This window comes from Pleurodeles waltl, chromosome 5, assembly GCF_031143425.1.
Source record: "Pleurodeles waltl isolate 20211129_DDA chromosome 5, aPleWal1.hap1.20221129, whole genome shotgun sequence".
NCBI lineage: Eukaryota > Metazoa > Chordata > Amphibia > Caudata > Salamandridae > Pleurodeles > Pleurodeles waltl.
The window spans coordinates 1,138,412,649-1,138,431,908 of NC_090444.1; the positions used below are offsets into that span (position 1 = coordinate 1,138,412,649).

At 43.7% G+C, this 19,260-nt stretch overlaps 1 protein-coding gene across 4 annotated transcripts in view; it reads right to left on the minus strand.

Moving 5' to 3' along the window:
* Positions 1 to 19,260, minus strand: part of ZUP1 (zinc finger containing ubiquitin peptidase 1) — a 225,795-nt gene that overhangs the window by 176,155 nt on the left and 30,380 nt on the right. For all 4 annotated transcript variants that reach the window (XM_069235357.1, XM_069235356.1, XM_069235358.1 and 1 more), the window contains exon 2: positions 18,053 to 18,166. In XM_069235357.1, the coding sequence (XP_069091458.1) occupies positions 18,053 to 18,166 (114 nt within the window). The remainder of the gene's footprint in view (positions 1 to 18,052; positions 18,167 to 19,260) is intronic.

Here is a 19,260-nt window from a genome sequence, read left to right on the forward strand (position 1 = left end):
TTGTCCCTTCATGGGATACTTCTGGGGTGAGCACCTGCTGTACCTGCGAATGCACTTGCAAACATAAGAGATGAAATGGTACTCGATTATTGAAAAGGGCAAGCTGATGTGGTGCATTCTGTTTCTCAACAAGTTGAAGCTGTCACTGTAAACCCACATCAAGACCAGTGCTATGACCTCATTCCTGGTGACTGGGTGCTCATTAAGAAGCATGTGAGCAAGTCGTGTCTGCAGCCAAGGTAGAAAGGCCCCTACCAAGTAATCCTGATCACGAATACAGCTGTCAAATGTGCTGGAGTACCAAACTGGCTGCATGCTTCACATACCCAGAGAACAAGAGATCCTTATGAAGAAATAGTGTTGTATGTGGCAGACATGAAAACACTTGTAAAAATACCACAGCAAGTTGTATAGTCTAATCAAGTTTTTGATCAAAGCCAGTAAGAAAGAAGGGTGAAGATCTGCGGACAGGTGGTGAAATCCAACTGACGGATATCTTTCAAAGTGGCACTAGAGCTCTTTACAAAGAAAGTGAATAAGTAATAATTCAAACCAAAGTGACAGTTGAAATATCCGCAGAACAACAAGTTTTGAATCAAGGACAAAGAGAGATGCTGTAGGAAAGTGCCCTTTTAAACATGGGCACTCCTACTTTTTGTCTGATAATTGATGCTATTTTGACTGAAAGTGCACTGGATTTATGCTAACTAAGGGCCAGATGTAGCAACCCGTTTGCGAGTCGCAAACGGCGAAAATCGCCGTTTGCGACTCGCAAACGTGGGTTTGCTATGCAGAAATGCATTTTGCGAGTCGGATCCGACTCGCAAAATGCATTTCAGACTCGCTAATAGGAAGGGGTGTTCCCTTCCTATTAGCGACTCGCACTGGTATGCAATTCCATTTGCGGCCGCGAAAGCGGCCGCAAATGGACTTGCAGTTACCATCCACTTGAAGTGGATGGTAACCCAGTCGCAAACGGGAAGGGGTCCCCATGGGACCCCTTCCCCTTTGTGACTGGACCAGATATTAATTTTTCAGGGCAGGGAGTGGTCCAAGGGACCACTCCCTGCCCTGAAAAACCGAAACTAAAGGTTTCGGATTTTTTTAAAGTGCAGCTCGCTTTCCCTTAGGGAAAACGGGCTACACTTTAAAAAAAAAAAAAAACCTGCTTTATTGACAAGCAGGTCGCTAACATGGAGGCCTGCTGACGTCAGCAGGCCTCCATGTTCGCGAGTGCCTATACTCGCAATGGGGCCGCAATTTGCGACCCACCTCATGAATATTCATGAGGTGGGTCATTGCGACCCCATTGCGAGTTGCAGTCGGTGTCTGAGACACCGTACTGCATAGCAATTTGCGAGTTGAAAATTGCGAGTCGCAGGGACTCGCAATTTGCAAGTCGCAAATTGCTTTTTTCGTACATCTGGCCCCAGGTCTCCAGTGCCAGATCTCTTTCCCTAAAACTGTGTAATTGTTCCCCAATTGGCAATACCTTCGGCCTCCCTGTAAGACCTCAGTAAATGGTACCCCTGGTAACTAGGGCATGGGTACCAAAGGAAGGTCCCCAAGGGCTCAGCATGTATTATGCCACCCTCATGGACACCTCACCCAACATATGCAGACTGCCATTGGAGGCTGTGTGTCTTGGTGTAACTAAAAGTGAAAACACAACATGGCACACACCTGTGTGCCATGTCCCCTAAACACTGCATGCAATGTATGTAAGTCAATCCTAAGGCAAGGTGCATTACATTGCATGTGAGGACATACCTGCCAGAGCAGATATGCCCCTGCTATGCCTTTCTTAGACATAGTGAGCGACCAGGGAAGCCATTTTCAGTATATGTGCTGAACACTGGTCACTACAAGTTCCCCAGCTACGGGATGGCTTCATTGAAACTAGGTATGTTTGGTATCAAACATCTAGTATTAATAAACCCTAACTGATGGCAGAGATGGATTTACTAACACATGCACACAGAGGGCACCTTAGAGGTAGCCCCTGAGAACTTACCAACTACCCCTGCGGGAACTGACTACTTTTAGCCAGCCTGCCACCTCCAGACACGAGTCTGACCTAGGGTGAGAGCCTTTGCTCTTGGGCAGTTAATCACAAAGGGCTTCAAAGGAGCTCACTGCCCTTGGTATGCTGATCTGGCTTCACTCACAGGAGAGATGCTGACACCCCCACCCCTTACCCCAGTACCCATTAGACACCTAGACAGGCAGGGACTGTATTATTCAGGGAGTTGTGTCCACCCTTCAGGTCAATCCCACCCCTAAGGTGAGTTGCCTGATGTGGACTCAACTTTCTAGAAATCTGCCATGTCGGTGTTGGCAGATTTAGGAACTCTGGAACACGAGGAAGGTATTGGAAGGGCTTGTAATTTTCACAGGTGATCAGCAACATGTTATATTTATGAACTGTGATTTGTCGGAGAACGATCTTCAATGCAATTTTGTATCTATAATTTCTTGTAAGAGATATTTTGCTAGAAGTGCAAATATCTTGCTATCTATATCTAAATATCTATGACCACTTCCGGTGGAAGGGTTATGCCCACCTCCCACAAGAAGTGGTCATATCAGGGGTCTAGTGACCAGAGGGGTAAGTAGCCCATTGACTACTACCCTACACTCCCTGAAACACCCCTAGATGCAGTATTTAGGGGAGCCCCTAGCACCTGGCACCAGGAAATTAGATTCCTGCTGACCAACAAAGGAGGACACCCAAGAGCTGCTAAAGCAAAGCCCGAGGGAGAAGAATCTGACTTGGCCCCAGCCTTACCGGCCTTTCTGCTGTTCCCACCTATTTGTGCCAAAGTCGACTTGTCCTGCAAGCTTCTGTGCCTCCAAAAGCCTGTGAGGCCTGCCTGCCTTCAACAAAGACCAAGGAACTCCTGTGGAGCAGCGGGCTGCTTCCCTTCATCTTGCAGACACACCAAGACAACTACGAGGACTCCAGGCCACAGATAATCTGACACCAGAAAGCACCATTGCATCCGTGCTGCCTAGCCCAAGTTGAAGCTGGCCTATGGTGCCAATGTGGTCCCCCTGCCCTCCAGAGACAAAGCCCACCTGGGACCTGCCCACCATGGACTCACCAATGCAACCTGCAGCCTTTGCAAGCAGGCCCCTCAGGCTCGAATGCTCTGGTGGAGAAAACCCAACGCCTCATGACACCTCTGTACCTGCCGCCCATGGAGAAGAGGATTGAAGGCGCCCCCACATTCCCACACATCTCAGGATTGGAATTCACTTGTCGGTTCTTCCCAACTGGACTCCCTGTCCAGACCTGCAGCCTCCTTTTACCCGGACCGTTTCCAAATTGACTAACATGGGCATCTGATGCCATACTACACCTCTGCACTCTGGTGCCACCCAGTGTGACCTATAGTTGTGGTTCTGACCCTTGCCCAATACTTACCTTACTTGCCATACTACACCTCTGCACCTGGCCGCCCTGGTTTCCACCAAGTGTGACCTATAGGTGTGATTCTGACCCTTGCCCAATACTTACCTTAAGTCCAGGAGATTGGTCCCATAAGTCGCTGTATGCAGTACTTGGTTGTCTCTCTATAGGATAACATTGCAGCTTTTCAGAAAGTGCAGCGTCGACTTTTCAAAAATGATTTTTCTTGCAAAACGTACTTACCTGAACAAATTGATTCTGGTGCCAAAACATATATAAAGATACTTGTTATTTTTGTAAATTGGTGTGGATCTCCTTCTTGGGTTGTGTGTCTCATTTATTCAATGTGTGTATTTGCAGATGTCTCACACTCCTCTCTGATAAGCATAAGGCTGTTTGACCACGCTAAACCCTAAAAGAGCACCTTGGGATTGCTAGAGCAAGGCCTTGTCCGCTGGTAAGGGAACCCCTGGACTCTCTGACTGATATAGCTCATTTTGATATATCAAATAAAGAGCCAGCTTCCTACAGACGCCCACAATGCTAAATGACCAAAGACTTACAATCGAAAGAATTTGAAATTTAGTGTGTTTATTGGAACCATACCACTGACAATTGATGAAGAAACAGAATCAAGTGGCATAGGTGACATGGAATAAGAACAACAAACACTCAGAAGACCTAAATGAGCTACAGTACCTTGTCGAAGATATTCTGCACCTGAATGGACATACTACATGATCCAAGTGCTAAATATCCCAATTTCAGATATGCTCGGCTGAAATAATAAACTGCCTCAACATCTTTGAAATTACCCAAAGAACAAATTCAGTTGTGAACAAATTAATAAACAGTTTGAAATATATGTTTTTGATTCGATTGCTTTTGATAAAACAGTACCCATGCTAGAGGCTGCAGACGAAGAATGGGGAATCACATTTCAGAAGGACAAGGAATAGCGATAAGGAAGACTATATGAAGACTGCTGTAAATAAAGGTGCAAGAAACTAACGTAAGCGAAGAAGATAATCAACAATTGTTGCATTCTGTAATAAAGACATTAACATTGCTGTTACACACATATTGCTTTTAAAAGATCTGACTTTAGTTAAACATGTGTGCCCTCACCAGAAATAGATGTAAGATTATTATAGGGATAATACTTTCATTAATAGTTGTATTTGCAGTATTATTAGGAATATCTTTTACACCAGAGACAGTACAATCTGTAACTACATTCACTAACACAACATCTAGACCAGGTATTAATTAAGATGAGGTAAAAGCTTCTTTAGTAGATTACATGAAGGAAGATTATTTAAGCAACATATGGCTGGGTCTGAACTGGAATGGCATGGGCAGCAATAAAACGATGGATTAAACCCAGATCTGTGACTGGGGGGTGGGGGTGGGGGGGGGGGGGGGAGTGTTTGCATTGTCAGCACTCCGTCCATCATCCTTTTTGTGTTGCTAATGTTGCCCTAAGTGGGAAGGGTATGCCCAGACGTGGGTCCTGTGCTTCCCATGCCACTGGATTCAAGCTAGCCTGGCTGATGAGGGGTGAAACCCCGAAACCGGTCCCAGGATGCTTATTTCCAGTCCAGGGAAGACCTGGCCTGGCAGTTCGGGCTGGACTGTTCCCATGGGGAACAGGGTCAAGACTGATTTGCATATGGCTGGGTCCGAACTGGAATGGCATGGGCAGCAAAAAAACGATGGTTTAAACCCAGATCTGTGACTGGGGGTGAGTGCTTGCATTGTCAGCACTCCGTCCATCATCCTTTTTGTGTTGGGAAGATTATTTAACAAATGTTTCTTCTAGATTAGTAAAAGGACATACAAGGGCTATTGATGCAAAATATTGCTTTGTATGTGCATATGCATCTTTCAGCTGATGAACAAGCAGCATATCATCACATTCCTCTTTCCTATGCTAGATCAAGTAGTTCACTGCTTAGTTTAGTATATAGGCAGAGACACTCTGAACACTATTTCTCTGTGGCATGGTTCTTTAGAAAGTTCCACTAATGAAGAGAATGAATTTACACCCGCAAGCGAAAGAAATGGAAACAGCTTGGTAATAATTTAGACCTTTTCTTCCTGTAAACACTGTTAAAGCTCACGAGAATAGCTTACTTGCTTACTGAACCCATTAGAAAAGGATTTTATTCTAATGGTAATTCATGGTACTTCAGAACCATAGTCACTTTACTCGCACAAAGAGGCGCAGTCTGCAAGATGCTGAAAACTGAAGTGTTGTACGTACATACCAGGTGAGAGTAAAAACATTATAGATTAAAAAAAGCCCTTAGAAACCACCAGCATAGGACAAGGTTTTACTAAATGAGGGTCAGCAATAGACAACTAGGTAAAAGCAGCGGGAGGAAGAATTCTCAAAGCTATTTTAGTTCCTATACTAGCAGTAGTTTTCTATTTCTATCTACACTAGCAGTTTATAAGGCTATAAAGAATGTAATAAAGAAGACAAATAGAGAAATGGATAAAAGAATGAAGAGAGATTTAGAATTGAGTGAAGGTATTAAAGAGTATAGCAGACTAAAAGAAAGGGACAATTTAAAAAGAAAAATGAGGGATTCAGTGGAAGATGAGTGAATATTCAGTACGGGCATCTGCACTTATTTTTGAGGGCCAGCACTTAGTTTTCTATATCAGACATTTACAGTGGCAAAAGACACATAGGGAAAGGTGGAGGATGATAAAAAAAACAAAAAAGTGTCACAAAGGGAGAACGCAGAAAGTTGCAAGAGTGAGCTGAAGGGACAGAGAGTGGTTTAAATAAAATGAAGACGCCAAAAAAAGGCTCGCACATTTAAATAAAACTGCCGTGTGTTTCAAAAGAGAGCTTTGGGCAGTGGCACGTTTTTATTTACAAATTAAGCACTGTCTGAATAAATCTGTTAAAGTCATTATGTGATGGTTCCGAATTATCAGATTAGGAAAACTGATAGAGAGCCTTTTATAAGAATAATAACATTATATTATTAATCTGAAGGGGAGGGTTTTGTAGACCTTAGCTATACTCTGCATTTAAACATGGCTTTGCACCTGAAGCTTGCACGACAACATGTATTTGACTGAGGACAAGTTATTTTTCCTTTAGTTGGTCTTTCCTTTTTGTTAGTTTTGACCTGTGCCATGTTGATACATGTAACATGTCGACACAAATGTTCTATGGTAACAATTAAATTAATACAGAGAGTGTTAAAGCTTTGTTTCATGGCCATTTAACCTGTGAAAATAATTACGGCAATGTTAGATTAATCTACAAAACTGTTTCTTTATGAATATGCTGTTAGAAAGACGTGTGAGAATGGAAGTGAAATCATTCTTACCATGCTTGCCTTAACTGTCCTTTGCCTTATATACACCAATTGGTGGGAAGAAACTAGCGTGTTTCACTATTACTTTAAATAATAGTTAAATGCTGTGTATTTAGAATGTTCTTTGGTAAAGCTTGCCATCCCAATGGAAGCTGTCCATCAAACTCTGATTGGTCAGAGCCGAAGATTATTTACCCAAGCTTTATAATTTGTTGCAGTATACAATGTTATAAAAGTGTGTCATCAGACTAGATAGAGACCGAGATTCAACCTTTTCCCTGAGAGACTTTTTTTGTCTTTGAGAAACGAGCTGCCACAGGCGGGTAGCTCATACTCCGAGACATTTTGTTTTATTCTCTCTTTTGATGTGTCTTGAGTTCATGCTGAGACCGACTTTATCCAACCTGAACATATTGCTGAGAAATTCTACTGTGCTCCATTAGAAAAGTGTTTGCTTTCACATCTGAGACCAGAACTCTTTATGGGTTCTCCTGAACTTAATTTTCCCTGGAAACAGATTAGATTAGGTACTAGATATGTATGGGGCATAGTATATGCTTTGTTCTGTAATTTGCATTGAGATTAAATGATTTCCTAATAAAGAAATTAATGAACTGATATAATAAAATAATGAAAATAGAACCCAAACTCTCATTATTGACTCTAATCACACCAAATTGAATGTTCTTGATTTATGAATCTGCAGTTCTTAATCTCACTTACCATTTGCCTCAAAGACCTCGCCTCTATGGCTCAACAGAGGTGCAGGATCTTATATTTCTGAAAGCTTTCAATAGTCCTCAGGGGCTTTGTCAAAAACAAAGCCTCATCATGGGTAAAGTGAAATGGCAAAATCCATCATCATCATCATAACACAAGCTTTATTCGGTCATAAACCATCAAAGCAGAAAAAAAAACAATATTCATATAATTACAATATACAAATAAAAAATGTAGTAAAAAAAAAGAAATGAATAAATAATAACCAATAAAAACATCATTCATTGTTAACGATAAAACCAATAAAATCTCTCAATGTGTATCCCAAGGCATACATAATTATAAATTACAGTAATTTTAAAAAACGAGTCTGTATATACCATGCAGCCACAAGGAACCTGCAACTGCATGGATCAAGATAACAGAGGTATTGTATCACTCCTTAAAATCCTAAGGGTAGTAGCAAATTGCCTAAAGCCCCGCATTTCTGACAGACTGGACGAATCCACTTACGTCGGGGGAGGACATACACTGTGCAGAAGAACATGAAATGTTCAACTGATTCCAAGGCAGTATTACAGCATAGACATAAGTTAGATACCGGCAATGACCACCAACTGCCAGCAAAAGACAGTAGCGGAAAGCAGGCATACAAACTCTTTCCCAGAGTGTCAGGTAAAAGATCTAAATAGGGCTCAAACTCAGGATACCATTTAAAACCGAGAAAAGCATTGGCCAATCGTCCATGTGATGAGCCAAGGAGATAGTTATTCCTAACATAGAACCAGTAAGCTATTTTCAAAGGCAGTTTATGGGCTTTCTCCAAGTCCTGTGGGTTCTCCCAATAGTTCCCAAGCCCTAGCGTGCGAAACCAGTTAGACACATGCCTAAACCATGGGATAGAGGCTACATTAGGTCTTTTTAAGAGGTTAAGAAGAGAGCCCCTATAAACAACAAGCTGGGGAGTTGTACAAATTCTTACCCAGAAGAGTAACGGTCTTAAGGCTACCATATCAGAGATACTATTAAAGCCAAGGTCCAAAAAGATGGGGATCAGGGGAGTGCTACCTGGGCATGCAAGCAGTGCTCTAGCAAAATTATTCTCACCCACCGATAATTCAGAGGTTTTGCAAAAGCCCCACACCTCAGCGCCATAAGTAGACGCATTTTGTGCTTTGGCTAAATAAATCTTTATAGACGGAGAAACGGCATTCATGGCTATACTCTTGTAAAAGTGCAGAATGGCCCAAGATCTATGTTGAAGAAGGGACACACTCTTGTTAATCTGTTCTTCCCAGAACAATGTATTAGAAATCCTCACACCCAGTTAATCTATTGAACTTACTTCCCCCAAAGGAGCCCCAGCTAAACTGATAGTACATCTCCTGGCTGATCCTGGGCTAAACACCATTAATTTAGTTTTGCTAGCATATATTTCCAGTCCATAGTCAGTACAGAAGGTTATAAACTTACCCACAGGGGTCTGGAGACCCATTGGGGTCTTGGAAATGAGGAGAGAATCATCTGCAAAAAGCAATATAGGAATCTTTTGATTATTTAGGGTAGGGGCATCATTTTGACAAAGAGATACAGCTCGTACCACCTAATTTATATATGAAGTAAATGAAGTTGGTGCCAGAACACATCCCTGACGAACCCTCCCATTCAATAGCAATATGATCTGTCAATTCACCCTGATTGCCCCACCTCACCTGGGCATATGTACCCTCAGGTAACCGCTGTAGGAGATGAATTATATTCATTGGAGTACCTATTTTATTTAAAACATACCATAATTTCCTTCTAGGGAACAAATCAAACGCAGACCGAAGGTCCACGAAAGCAACACAGTTTTTGTTTGGCAAGTGTTACATATTTCCAGTATAAGAGTGCCATCCTAAAAACCTGATCCACGTTACTAATTTTGGGGCGGAAATCTGCCTGAAGTGGAGACATCTCATAGTGGGGGCCAGCCCAGTCTAAAAGCCTTTCCAGAAGTTGTTTGGCAAAAACATTTTGAAGGTTGTCAGTGAGGCTAATGGGTCTATAATTGACAGGAGAACTCACCACTCCCTTTTTATCGATGGGAACTATTTTGGCCCCTTTCCGGGTACTGGGTATCGGGCCCCCTCTGCTATTGCTTTAGATATCATGTTTATATAACTAGACCAGATCACTAGCTCAGACTTGTATAGATCCCCTGGTATCTTATCTGGACCTGGTGCTTTAGGGGGTTTCAGGGAATTAATTGCAACAAGTGTTTCCTCCAGGGTAAAAACAATATGGTCATCCTGTACACATCAATTCCCGGGTCACCAAATGGTAGGCACACTGCGGCTGACTGTTGGGAATGAAGGTTACAAGGGGAAGAATTACAGAGCATAGCATAAAGATTAGAAAAATGATCGACCCAACTCTCAGGTTGGATATGGGTACGAATTATGTTCTTGCCCTCTCTATGCCTATCAGACAGTAATTTCCAAAAAGACATATTATTGTTAAATCTGGCAACGTCCAACAGATTCTGCCAGAGTAGGTCATCCTGGCTTTTCTTTGCCTGTGCCATAGCTATATAATAGACTGGTCTAGCTGTTCTGACCTCCCCCTGGGAGCGGGACACAATGGCTAGCTTTAGCGAATGTTTGGCCTTCGAGCAATCCTTGTTAAACCACTCTCTATTTTTAGTGTTTAGTTGTTTAGTGGGAATTTTCTTGTAAAAAAATGTTCTGCAACTTATGTATCATTATATCGTGGATGGTAAGCATTGGAATATTAGCAACCTCATGTCCCACATAGTCCGCCATAACACGAATAAACAATTTATAGATCTCCTTAATCATATACGGGTTGGACAGCAATTTTGGCCAACTAACACGGGTAAAACTATTATCCAATTGTGGCTCAGGGACAACAGTATGATGAGTATTCAAGGACCTCCTAAATTCAACACTATGTAAGGTGAGAAGCAAGGAGTTGTGGTCGCTATCATGGGGAAATCCCACCTTCATATCCTCCAATATTGGCCATAACCTGACATCCAATAAAAAAATAATCAATAACACTAAACGATTGGCCTCGTTTGAAGGTGGACGCAATGTTTGGATCAGAGAGTGTTCGACCATTACAGGCCCTAAGTCCGTACTTAAGGCACAATGATGTCAGCTGTAGGGCAACACAGGAACGGCTACAGAATTGCTCATTCGCCAAATGAGGAATATCCCATTGTTCATCCTCTTTAACTGTTAGGTCATTACTTAAGTAAGGGGGTTCAAATGTGCAAATCATATCCCCTGCAACCACTACGCTGGTGTTGGCAGACAGGGTATCTAAGTATTCAGACAACCGAATTAAGGTCTGAGACTCCTGTCCCCGCGACACCGACCTTGCATAATATTAATTATAATAATTTTGAAATCTCTATTAAATACAAGCTGCACACATAGTAAATCCAGGGAATCAATTTTTAATACCAAGTGGTTGCACTGCAACCTCTTGATAAGCAATATCAATAGACCTCCCATGGCACGACCAGCTGGTATAAGCATATACCCTGCTGTAAGGAAATGCCTCCTTGGCATAGTTACCCCCTGACTTTTTGCCTTTGCTGATGCTAAGTTTTGATTTGAAAGTGTGCTGAGGCCTGCTAACCAGGCCCCAGCACCAGTGTTCTTTCCCTAACCTGTACTTTTGTTTCCACAATTGGCACTCCCTGGCATCCAGGTAAGTCCCTTGTAACTGGTACCCCTGGTACCAAGGACCCTGATGCCAGGGAAGGTCTCTAAGGGCTGCAGCATATCTTATGCCACCCTGGAGATCCCTCACTCAGCACAGACACACTGCTTGCCAGCTTGTGTGTGCTAGTGGGGATAAAACGACTAAGTCGACATGGCACTCCCCTCAGGGTGCCATGCCAACCTCACACTGCCTATTCAGTATAGATAAGTCACCCCTCTAGCAGGCCTTACAGCCCTAAGGCAGGGTGCACTATACCATAGGTGAGGGCATAAGTGCATGAGCACTGTGCCCCTACAGTGTCTAAGCAAAACCTTAGACATTGTAAGTGCAGGGTAGCCATAAGAGTATATGGTCTGGGAGTCTGTCATGCACGAACTCCACAGCACCATAATGGCTACACTGAAAACTGTGAAGTTTGGTATCAAACTTCTCAGCACAATAAATGCACACTGATGCCAGTGTACATTTTATTGTAACATACACCCCAGAGGGCACCTTAGAGGTGCCCCCTGAAACCTTAACCGACTATCCGTGTAGGCTGACTAGTTTTAGCAGCCTGCCACACACCAGACATGTTGCTGGCCACATGGGGAGAGTGCCTTTGTCACTCTGTGGCTAGTAACAAAGCCTGTACTGGGTGGAGATGCTTATCACATCTCCCTGCAGGAGCTGTAACACCTGGCGGTGAGCCTCAAAGGCTTACCCCCTTTGTTACAGCACCACAGGACACTCCAGCTAGTGGAGGTGCCCGCTCCCTCCGGCCACGGCCCCACTTTTGGCGGCAAGGCCGGAGGAGATAATGAGAAAAACAAGGAGGAGTCACTGGCCAGTCAGGACAGCCCCTAAGGTGTCCTGAGCTGAGGTGACTCTGACTTTTAGAAATCCTCCATCTTGCAGATGGAGGATTCCCCCAATAGGATTAGGGATGTGCCCCCCTCCCCTCAGGGAGGAGGCACAAAGAGGGTGTACCCACCCTCAGGGCTAGTAGCCATTGGCTACTAACCGCCAGACCTAAACACGCCCTTAAATTTAGTATTTAAGGGCTCCCCAGAACCTAGGAACTCAGATTCCTGCAACCTAAGAAGAAGAGGACTGCTAAGCTGAAAAACCTTGCAGAGAAGACGGAGACACCAACTGCTTTGGCCCCAGCTCTACCGGCCTGTCTCCCCACTTCTAAAGACACTGCTCTAGCGACGCTTTCCACAGGGACCAGCGACCTCTGAATCCTCAGAGGACTGCCCTGCATCTAGAAGGACCAAGAACTCCCGAGGACAGCGGCTCTGTTCACCAAAGACTGCAACTTTGTAACAGAGGAGCAACTTTAAAACAACACGCGTTTCCCGCCGGAAGCGTGAGACTTGGCACTGTGCACTCGATGCCCCTGGCTCGACTTGTGGAGAACAAACACTTCAGGGAGGACTCCCCGGCGACTGCAAGACCGTGAGTAGCCAGAGTTGCCCCCCCTGAGCCCCCACAGCGACACCTGCAGAGGGAATCCCGAGGCTCCCCCTGACCGCGACTGCCTGCTTCTCAGAACCTGACGCCTGGTAGGGACACTACACCCGCAGCCCCCAGGACCAGAAGGATCCGAACTCCAGTGCAGGAGTGACCCCCAGGAGGCCCTCTACCTTGCCCAGGTGGTGGCTACCCCGAGGAGCCCCTCCCCCCCCCCCCCCCTTGCCTGCATCGCTGAAGAGACCTCTTGGTCTCCCATTGCTTTCTATTGAAAACCTGACGCTTGTTTGCACACTGCACCCGGCCGCCCCGTGCCGCTGAGGGTGTACTTTCTGTGCTGACTTGTGTCCCCCTTGGTGCCCTACAAAACCCCCCTGGTCTGCCCTCCGAAGACGCGGGTACTTACCTGCTGGCAGACTGGAACCGGGGCACCTCCTTCTCCATTGAAGCCTATGCGTTTTGGGCACCACTTTGACCTCTGCATCTGACCGGCCTGAGCTGCTGGTGTGGTAACTTTGGGGTTGCTCTGAACCCCCAACGGTGGGCTACCTTGGACCCAAACTTGAACCCTGTAGGTGGTTTACTTACCTGCAAAAACTAACAAACTCTTACTTCCCCCAGGAACTGTTGAAAATTGCACTGTGTCTAGTTTTAAAATAGCTATATGTGATTTATGTGAAAACTGTATATGCTATTTTGCTAATTCAAAGTTCCTAAAGTACCTACCTGCAATACCTTTCATTTGAAGTATTACATGTAAATCTTGAACCTGTGGTTCTTAAAATAAACTAAGAAAATATATTTTTCTACACAAAAACCTATTGGCCTGGAATTGTCTTTGAGTGTGTGTTCCTCATTTATTGCTGGTGTATGTACAACAAATGCTTAACACTGCTCCTTTGATAAGCCTACTGCTCGACCACACTACCTCAAAATAGAGCATTAGTATTATCTCTTTTTGCCACTCTCTTACCTCTAAGAGGAACCCTTGGACTCTGTGCATACTATTCCTTCCTTACTTTGAAATAGTGCATACAAAGCCAACTTCCTACACCTGCTTATTTATATAATTGACCCATTTGGGATCCAGCAGTTTTCTGCCCAGCCCAGCCAAGTTTCAAGACATAATAAGAAGTTCAGCTCTAGTTCCCAAATCTCTGAGCCCAAAGAACTGAGCTTCCCTGTAATCAACAGACTCGTTGGACACCCAAGCCTACCCACAAGTCGAAATTGTTAAATTGGAGTCAGGGCACTGGACTTCCCCATAACCAATGGACTTACTAGACACCCCCAGCCTACCCACCAGACCCCAGGTGAAAGTTGTTAGATTGGAATCAGTGGATAGTCAATCAACACCTGATAATAGATGCAAATTGTTTTCTGTTGAGGTCAAGGCATGCTCGTAACCAGGTTAGGAAGGTGGAGAGGATTTAAGACTGATACCAACCCCATGGACTTCCTAAGATAGCAAGTGCGCAATTCAAAATCAATAAGGTTATTCATTAACAACCTGTCCACAAAACGAATGGAGATAAAATCTAATTTGGAGCCGGGCTGACAATGTTGATCCACCGCCACAATATCTGCTCGAATAACAGAAAGACACTTCTGATGGACTCTCAGCCAGTATATTATAATAACCTTATTTAACAGGAGGCCCTCTACCTTGTCCAGGTGGTGGCTACCCCGAGGAGCCCCCCCCCCCAAGCCTGCATCGCTGAAGAGACCTCTTGGTCTCCCATTGCTTTCTATTGAAAACCTGACGCTTGTTTGCACACTGCACCCGGCCGCCCCGTGCCGCTGAGGGTGTACTTTCTGTGCTGACTTGTGTCCCCCCTGGTGCCCTACAAAACCCCCCTGGTCTGCCCTCCGAAGACGCGGGTACTTACCTGCAGGCAGACTGGAACCGGGGCACCTCCTTCTCCATTGAAGCCTATGCGTTTTGGGCACCACTTTGACCTCTGCATCTGACCGGCCTGAGCTGCTGGTGTGGTAACTTTGGGGTTGCTCTGAACCCCCAACGGTGGCCTACCTTGGACCCAAACTTGAACCCTGTAGGTGGTTTACTTACCTGCAAAAACTAACAAACTCTTACTTCCCCCAAGAACTGTTGAAAATTGCACTGTGTCTAGTTTTAAAATAGCTATATGTGATTTATGTGAAAACTGTATATGCTATTTTGCTAATTCAAAGTACCTACCTGCAATACCTTTCATTTGAAGTATTACATGTAAATCTTGAACCTGTGGTTCTTAAAATAAACTAAGAAAATATATTTTTCTATACAAAAACCTATTGGCCTGGAATTGTCTTTGAGTGTGTGTTCCTCATTTATTGCTGGTGTATGTATAACAAATGCTTAACACTGCTCCTTTGATAAGCCTACTGCTCGACCACACTACCACAAAATAGAGCATTAGTATTATCTCTTTTTGCCACTCTCTTACCTCTAAGAGGAACCCTTGGACTCTGTGCATACTATTCCTTCCTTACTTTGAAATAGTGCATACAGAGCCAACTTCCTACACCTGCTTATTTATATAATTGACCCATTTGGGATCCAGCAGTTTTCTGCCCAGCCCAGCCAAGTTTCAAGACATAATAAGAAGTTCAGCTCTAGTTCCCAAATCTCTGAGCCCAAAGAACTGAGCTTCCCTATAATCAACAGACTTGTTGGACACCCAAGCCTACCCACAAGTCGAAATTGTTAAATTGGAGTCAGGGCACTGGACTTCCCCATAACCAATGGACTTACTAGACACCCCCAGCCTACCCACCAGACCCCAGGTGAAAGTTGTTAGATTGGAATCAGTGGATAGTCAGTCAACACCTGATAATAGATGCTAATTGTTTTCTGTTGAGGTCAAGGCATGCTCGTAACCAGGTTAGGAAGGTGGAGAGGATTTAAGACTGATACCAACCCCACTGGACTTCCTAAGATAGCAAGTGCGCAATTCAAAATCAATAAGGTTATTAATTAACAACCTGTCCACAAAACGAATGGAGATAAAATCTAATTTGGAGCCGGGCTGACAATGTTGATCCACCGCCACAATATCTGCTCGAATAACAGAAAGACACTTCTGCTGGACTCTCAGCCAGTATATTATAATAACCTTATTTAACAAGGAGTCCTGGGTTTCCACAACCCCTGGAGGCAATTTGGGTACTTAAACCATAAACAAGGTACCTCCTTTATTCCCAGGGGCTCGAGCCTACTTCTTGGGTGCTAGCCATCTCGTTCCAACCTGATGTTGGATGTCATCGGGTGACTCAGTATAATGAGTTGGTGGGAGGACTTCTCCATTCAGCACCCAGGAACCAACCACCCCCTCCCGGATCCTCACTATGATCAGCGAGTGTAGTTTTATCGGATCTACCATGCCCAGAAAAAATCTGATCTTTAGCATCAATCGTGCACTTATACTTAATGGCCTCAGGAGGGGGTCTGTGGACCTTCAGTATGAGGAACAGGTAAAGTGGGGAAAGGAATAGGACTAGGCTGTAAATATTGGTTGTTTACTTGAGACCTAGGATCAAATGCAGCTAAAACAGTGGATGTGCCCGCTGTAACAGGGTGGGGCACATCCAATCTTGATCAGGAACATCCACAACCACATAACAACCCAGTTTCCCTCGTCAATTAATTCATCAATGTCAACACCAGGTTCTTCACTTCATCTAGCTTACGGTGAACAGAGACGAAATCAAGGTTGCCGTGCAGTGTCAGCGATCTATCCAAACCCAAAGGTGAATTAATATCGTCTTCAACATCCACACATATCCCAATACGTATATATGTAACAGTGTTACAAGATCCTTCTTCGTTCCCCAAAGACCCATACCGATTAAAACATGGAATCTTAGACATTACCAGAACCTCAGGGCTCAAGGGGGGACAAGGAGCCTCATCCCCCGCATGAAGGCCACCTGTAGTGCATGATACAGTATCCAAGCCACTACAGGACACTCAAAGTAGTTCCAACCTTGGCGCTTCAGGGATCATCTTTGATTCAGTCTCCCTAGATGAATTGGGCTGCAGTTGTTTTTTCTTAAATATATCTGGTATTTTTAGAACAGGGGGATCCTGTTATAAAGGAGGTAAATTCGAATTATCTCTTAAAATGGCCTCCACTTCTTCAATTAAAATATCTATGTCTTCCAAGGAGTGGCTTCCTTGTTTGAGTACACGACTCGTTTTGTTTTTGGACCGCTTCCTTGATGTTTTTGAGCCACTAGCATGAGTGAGAGTATCCACAGCCTTTCGTTTCCCCATCTCTGGATGGCAAAGTAGTAAACACGGATGTGTGGACAGATAAGTCAAGCCTTGAAAGTTCAAACTTACTTCTTTAGAGGATAGTAGCGTCCAGCCCAGCCTCTGTCAGACGATGACGGGCGAAGATGGGCCCGTCTGCACCCGTCCCGTGCTTTGGGAGTTGAGCTTTTGAAGCACAAATTGGCAGTAAGGGAGCCTGCGTGACGTAGTCCCACCCCAGGTTCAGGGCCCCAACGTGAATGTCCTTTCATGCGCGTCCCGCGCTGCGGGAGTCAAACAGCGCTTTTGAAGCGCGAATTTGCAGCAAGGTAGCCTGGGGGACGTTTCAGGGCCCCAAACTGAATGCCCTTTCAGGGCAAAATCAATCATTTTAATTGAAGTATTTGTGAGACGTTTCACTATGATGCCGCAGAAAACAAAGTGTCATTTATTAGATGCACTTCTTCACCCATACATTAAAATGCCAAACAATCAGGAGCTTGTATGCAATTTAGATGCGAAGAACAGGAATATATTGCCTAAATATTTGCAAGGTCTGTTGTCACAGGAACGTGGTGGGAGAAATTTGTAGGGGATTCTCAGACCTTCTAGAGAGAAAAGGAGCACTCAAATGGCCTAGTAATATTTTAGATGTCTGAGACATTAGCCTAGAGTGAAAGTGCTTTGGCACTTAGGGCCTGATTATAACCTTGGTGGATGGGATACTCTGTCACAAATGTGACGGATATTCCATCCACATATTACAAGTTCCATTATATCCTATGGAACTTGTAAAACAGCAGTACAGGATATCCGACATTTTTGTGACGGAGTATCCCATCTGCCAAGGTCATAATCAGCCATCTTGTCTGAGGACAATGCAAAATGTTCCTCCTTCATGATCTGTTTGTTTTGTTAGGATGCAATATTGGTAGCTAATCTACAGTAATGCTAAACACACAAAATTATTATCTCTGCACTATGTGAAAAATACACAATTACAGACAGATTTCTTTTTTTAATGGTAAGCAACAACCACACTTAAATTCTACAATTTATATTAGGTGAAAGATTATGGCACAGTTGCAAACAATCCCATACTCAATCCCTGTATGCAAACAACTCAAAACCTACCATGTGTTAAGTGGCTTTCTTCCAGTAGGTGCAGGTCAACATGCTCCTGTAGGATCTGACTACTTGAACAGACTAGTTGACAAAATGGACATTCATGCTGTTGCATGTCATTTCCTGAAAGACATTTTGGTAGGGAGAAAACATGAACCATTTTGGATTTCACTGGTTGAGGAAAACGACAAAAATGTAATCGTAAAACATATCTACATGAAGACAGCACAAAGACTAACGCATCACTGTGCATTCAAATGTAATGTTACTTTATAAATAAAACAACATTTGAAACTGCAGCAAAATGAACAAACCATGGACTCTTGACAACATTTCAACACACCTATATAAATTGGTAAATGGGTTTATTGTCTGGGTTTATCCCATATGAACAAATATGGGGTTGATCACACACCATAAAAAGCTTAATGACAAAAAAAATAGTAGCAATAAAGTTGGTACTCAGAGGTAAACCTTGTCCGTCTTCACAAAGTATGGACAAGTAGTAGCAAATTGGGTCACTTAATCAAATCCCTGTGGTTCAACTATCTTCAGGCACTGCCAGAAGTAGGTCTTGTGCCAGCAGCAATTGAACAAGGGTGAGGCTGGGACAGGGTGTATGTGCATGTTATGACCAGCATGAAGACACAGTTGGTGAAAGTATTTAAGCAAGACAATGAAAAGAGCTCAGTAATTGATTGGGAGCTTTTGAAGCTAGGGAGAGATACAGGCTATGTGTCCAATTCCTCACATTTTGTTAGAAATCAACCTGCAGTTTTCAGAGTTCTTAATGAAACACCATTGGATGAAAGGTGACTAGACTGAGGAAGACTCTTGAATCGGGGATTCCCAAAATATGAAGAGCACCATGACTTGATGTACTTGTGGACTGGAGGATGTTAATCCTGAGATGTCATCAGTGATATCATCGATGATGTCATTTGAGATCTCATTAGTGACATCATCAATGATGACATTTAACATCTAATGAGTGATGTAATGACTGGGATCACTTACAGTGCATAATAGGGTGCAAGTTAAACATTCGTTTTTAATATTACTACTCTACCCAAATAAAACATCACTTTAAACTTTGTTTCTTTCAGTGAAATGCTAGAGTTTTTTTAAACATAGGCTAAAATATTATTATCTTATTTATCTATAATATCACTTAATCTTTTCGTTTTCCAAGTGAATGTATGAGGTTTTGTTTAATG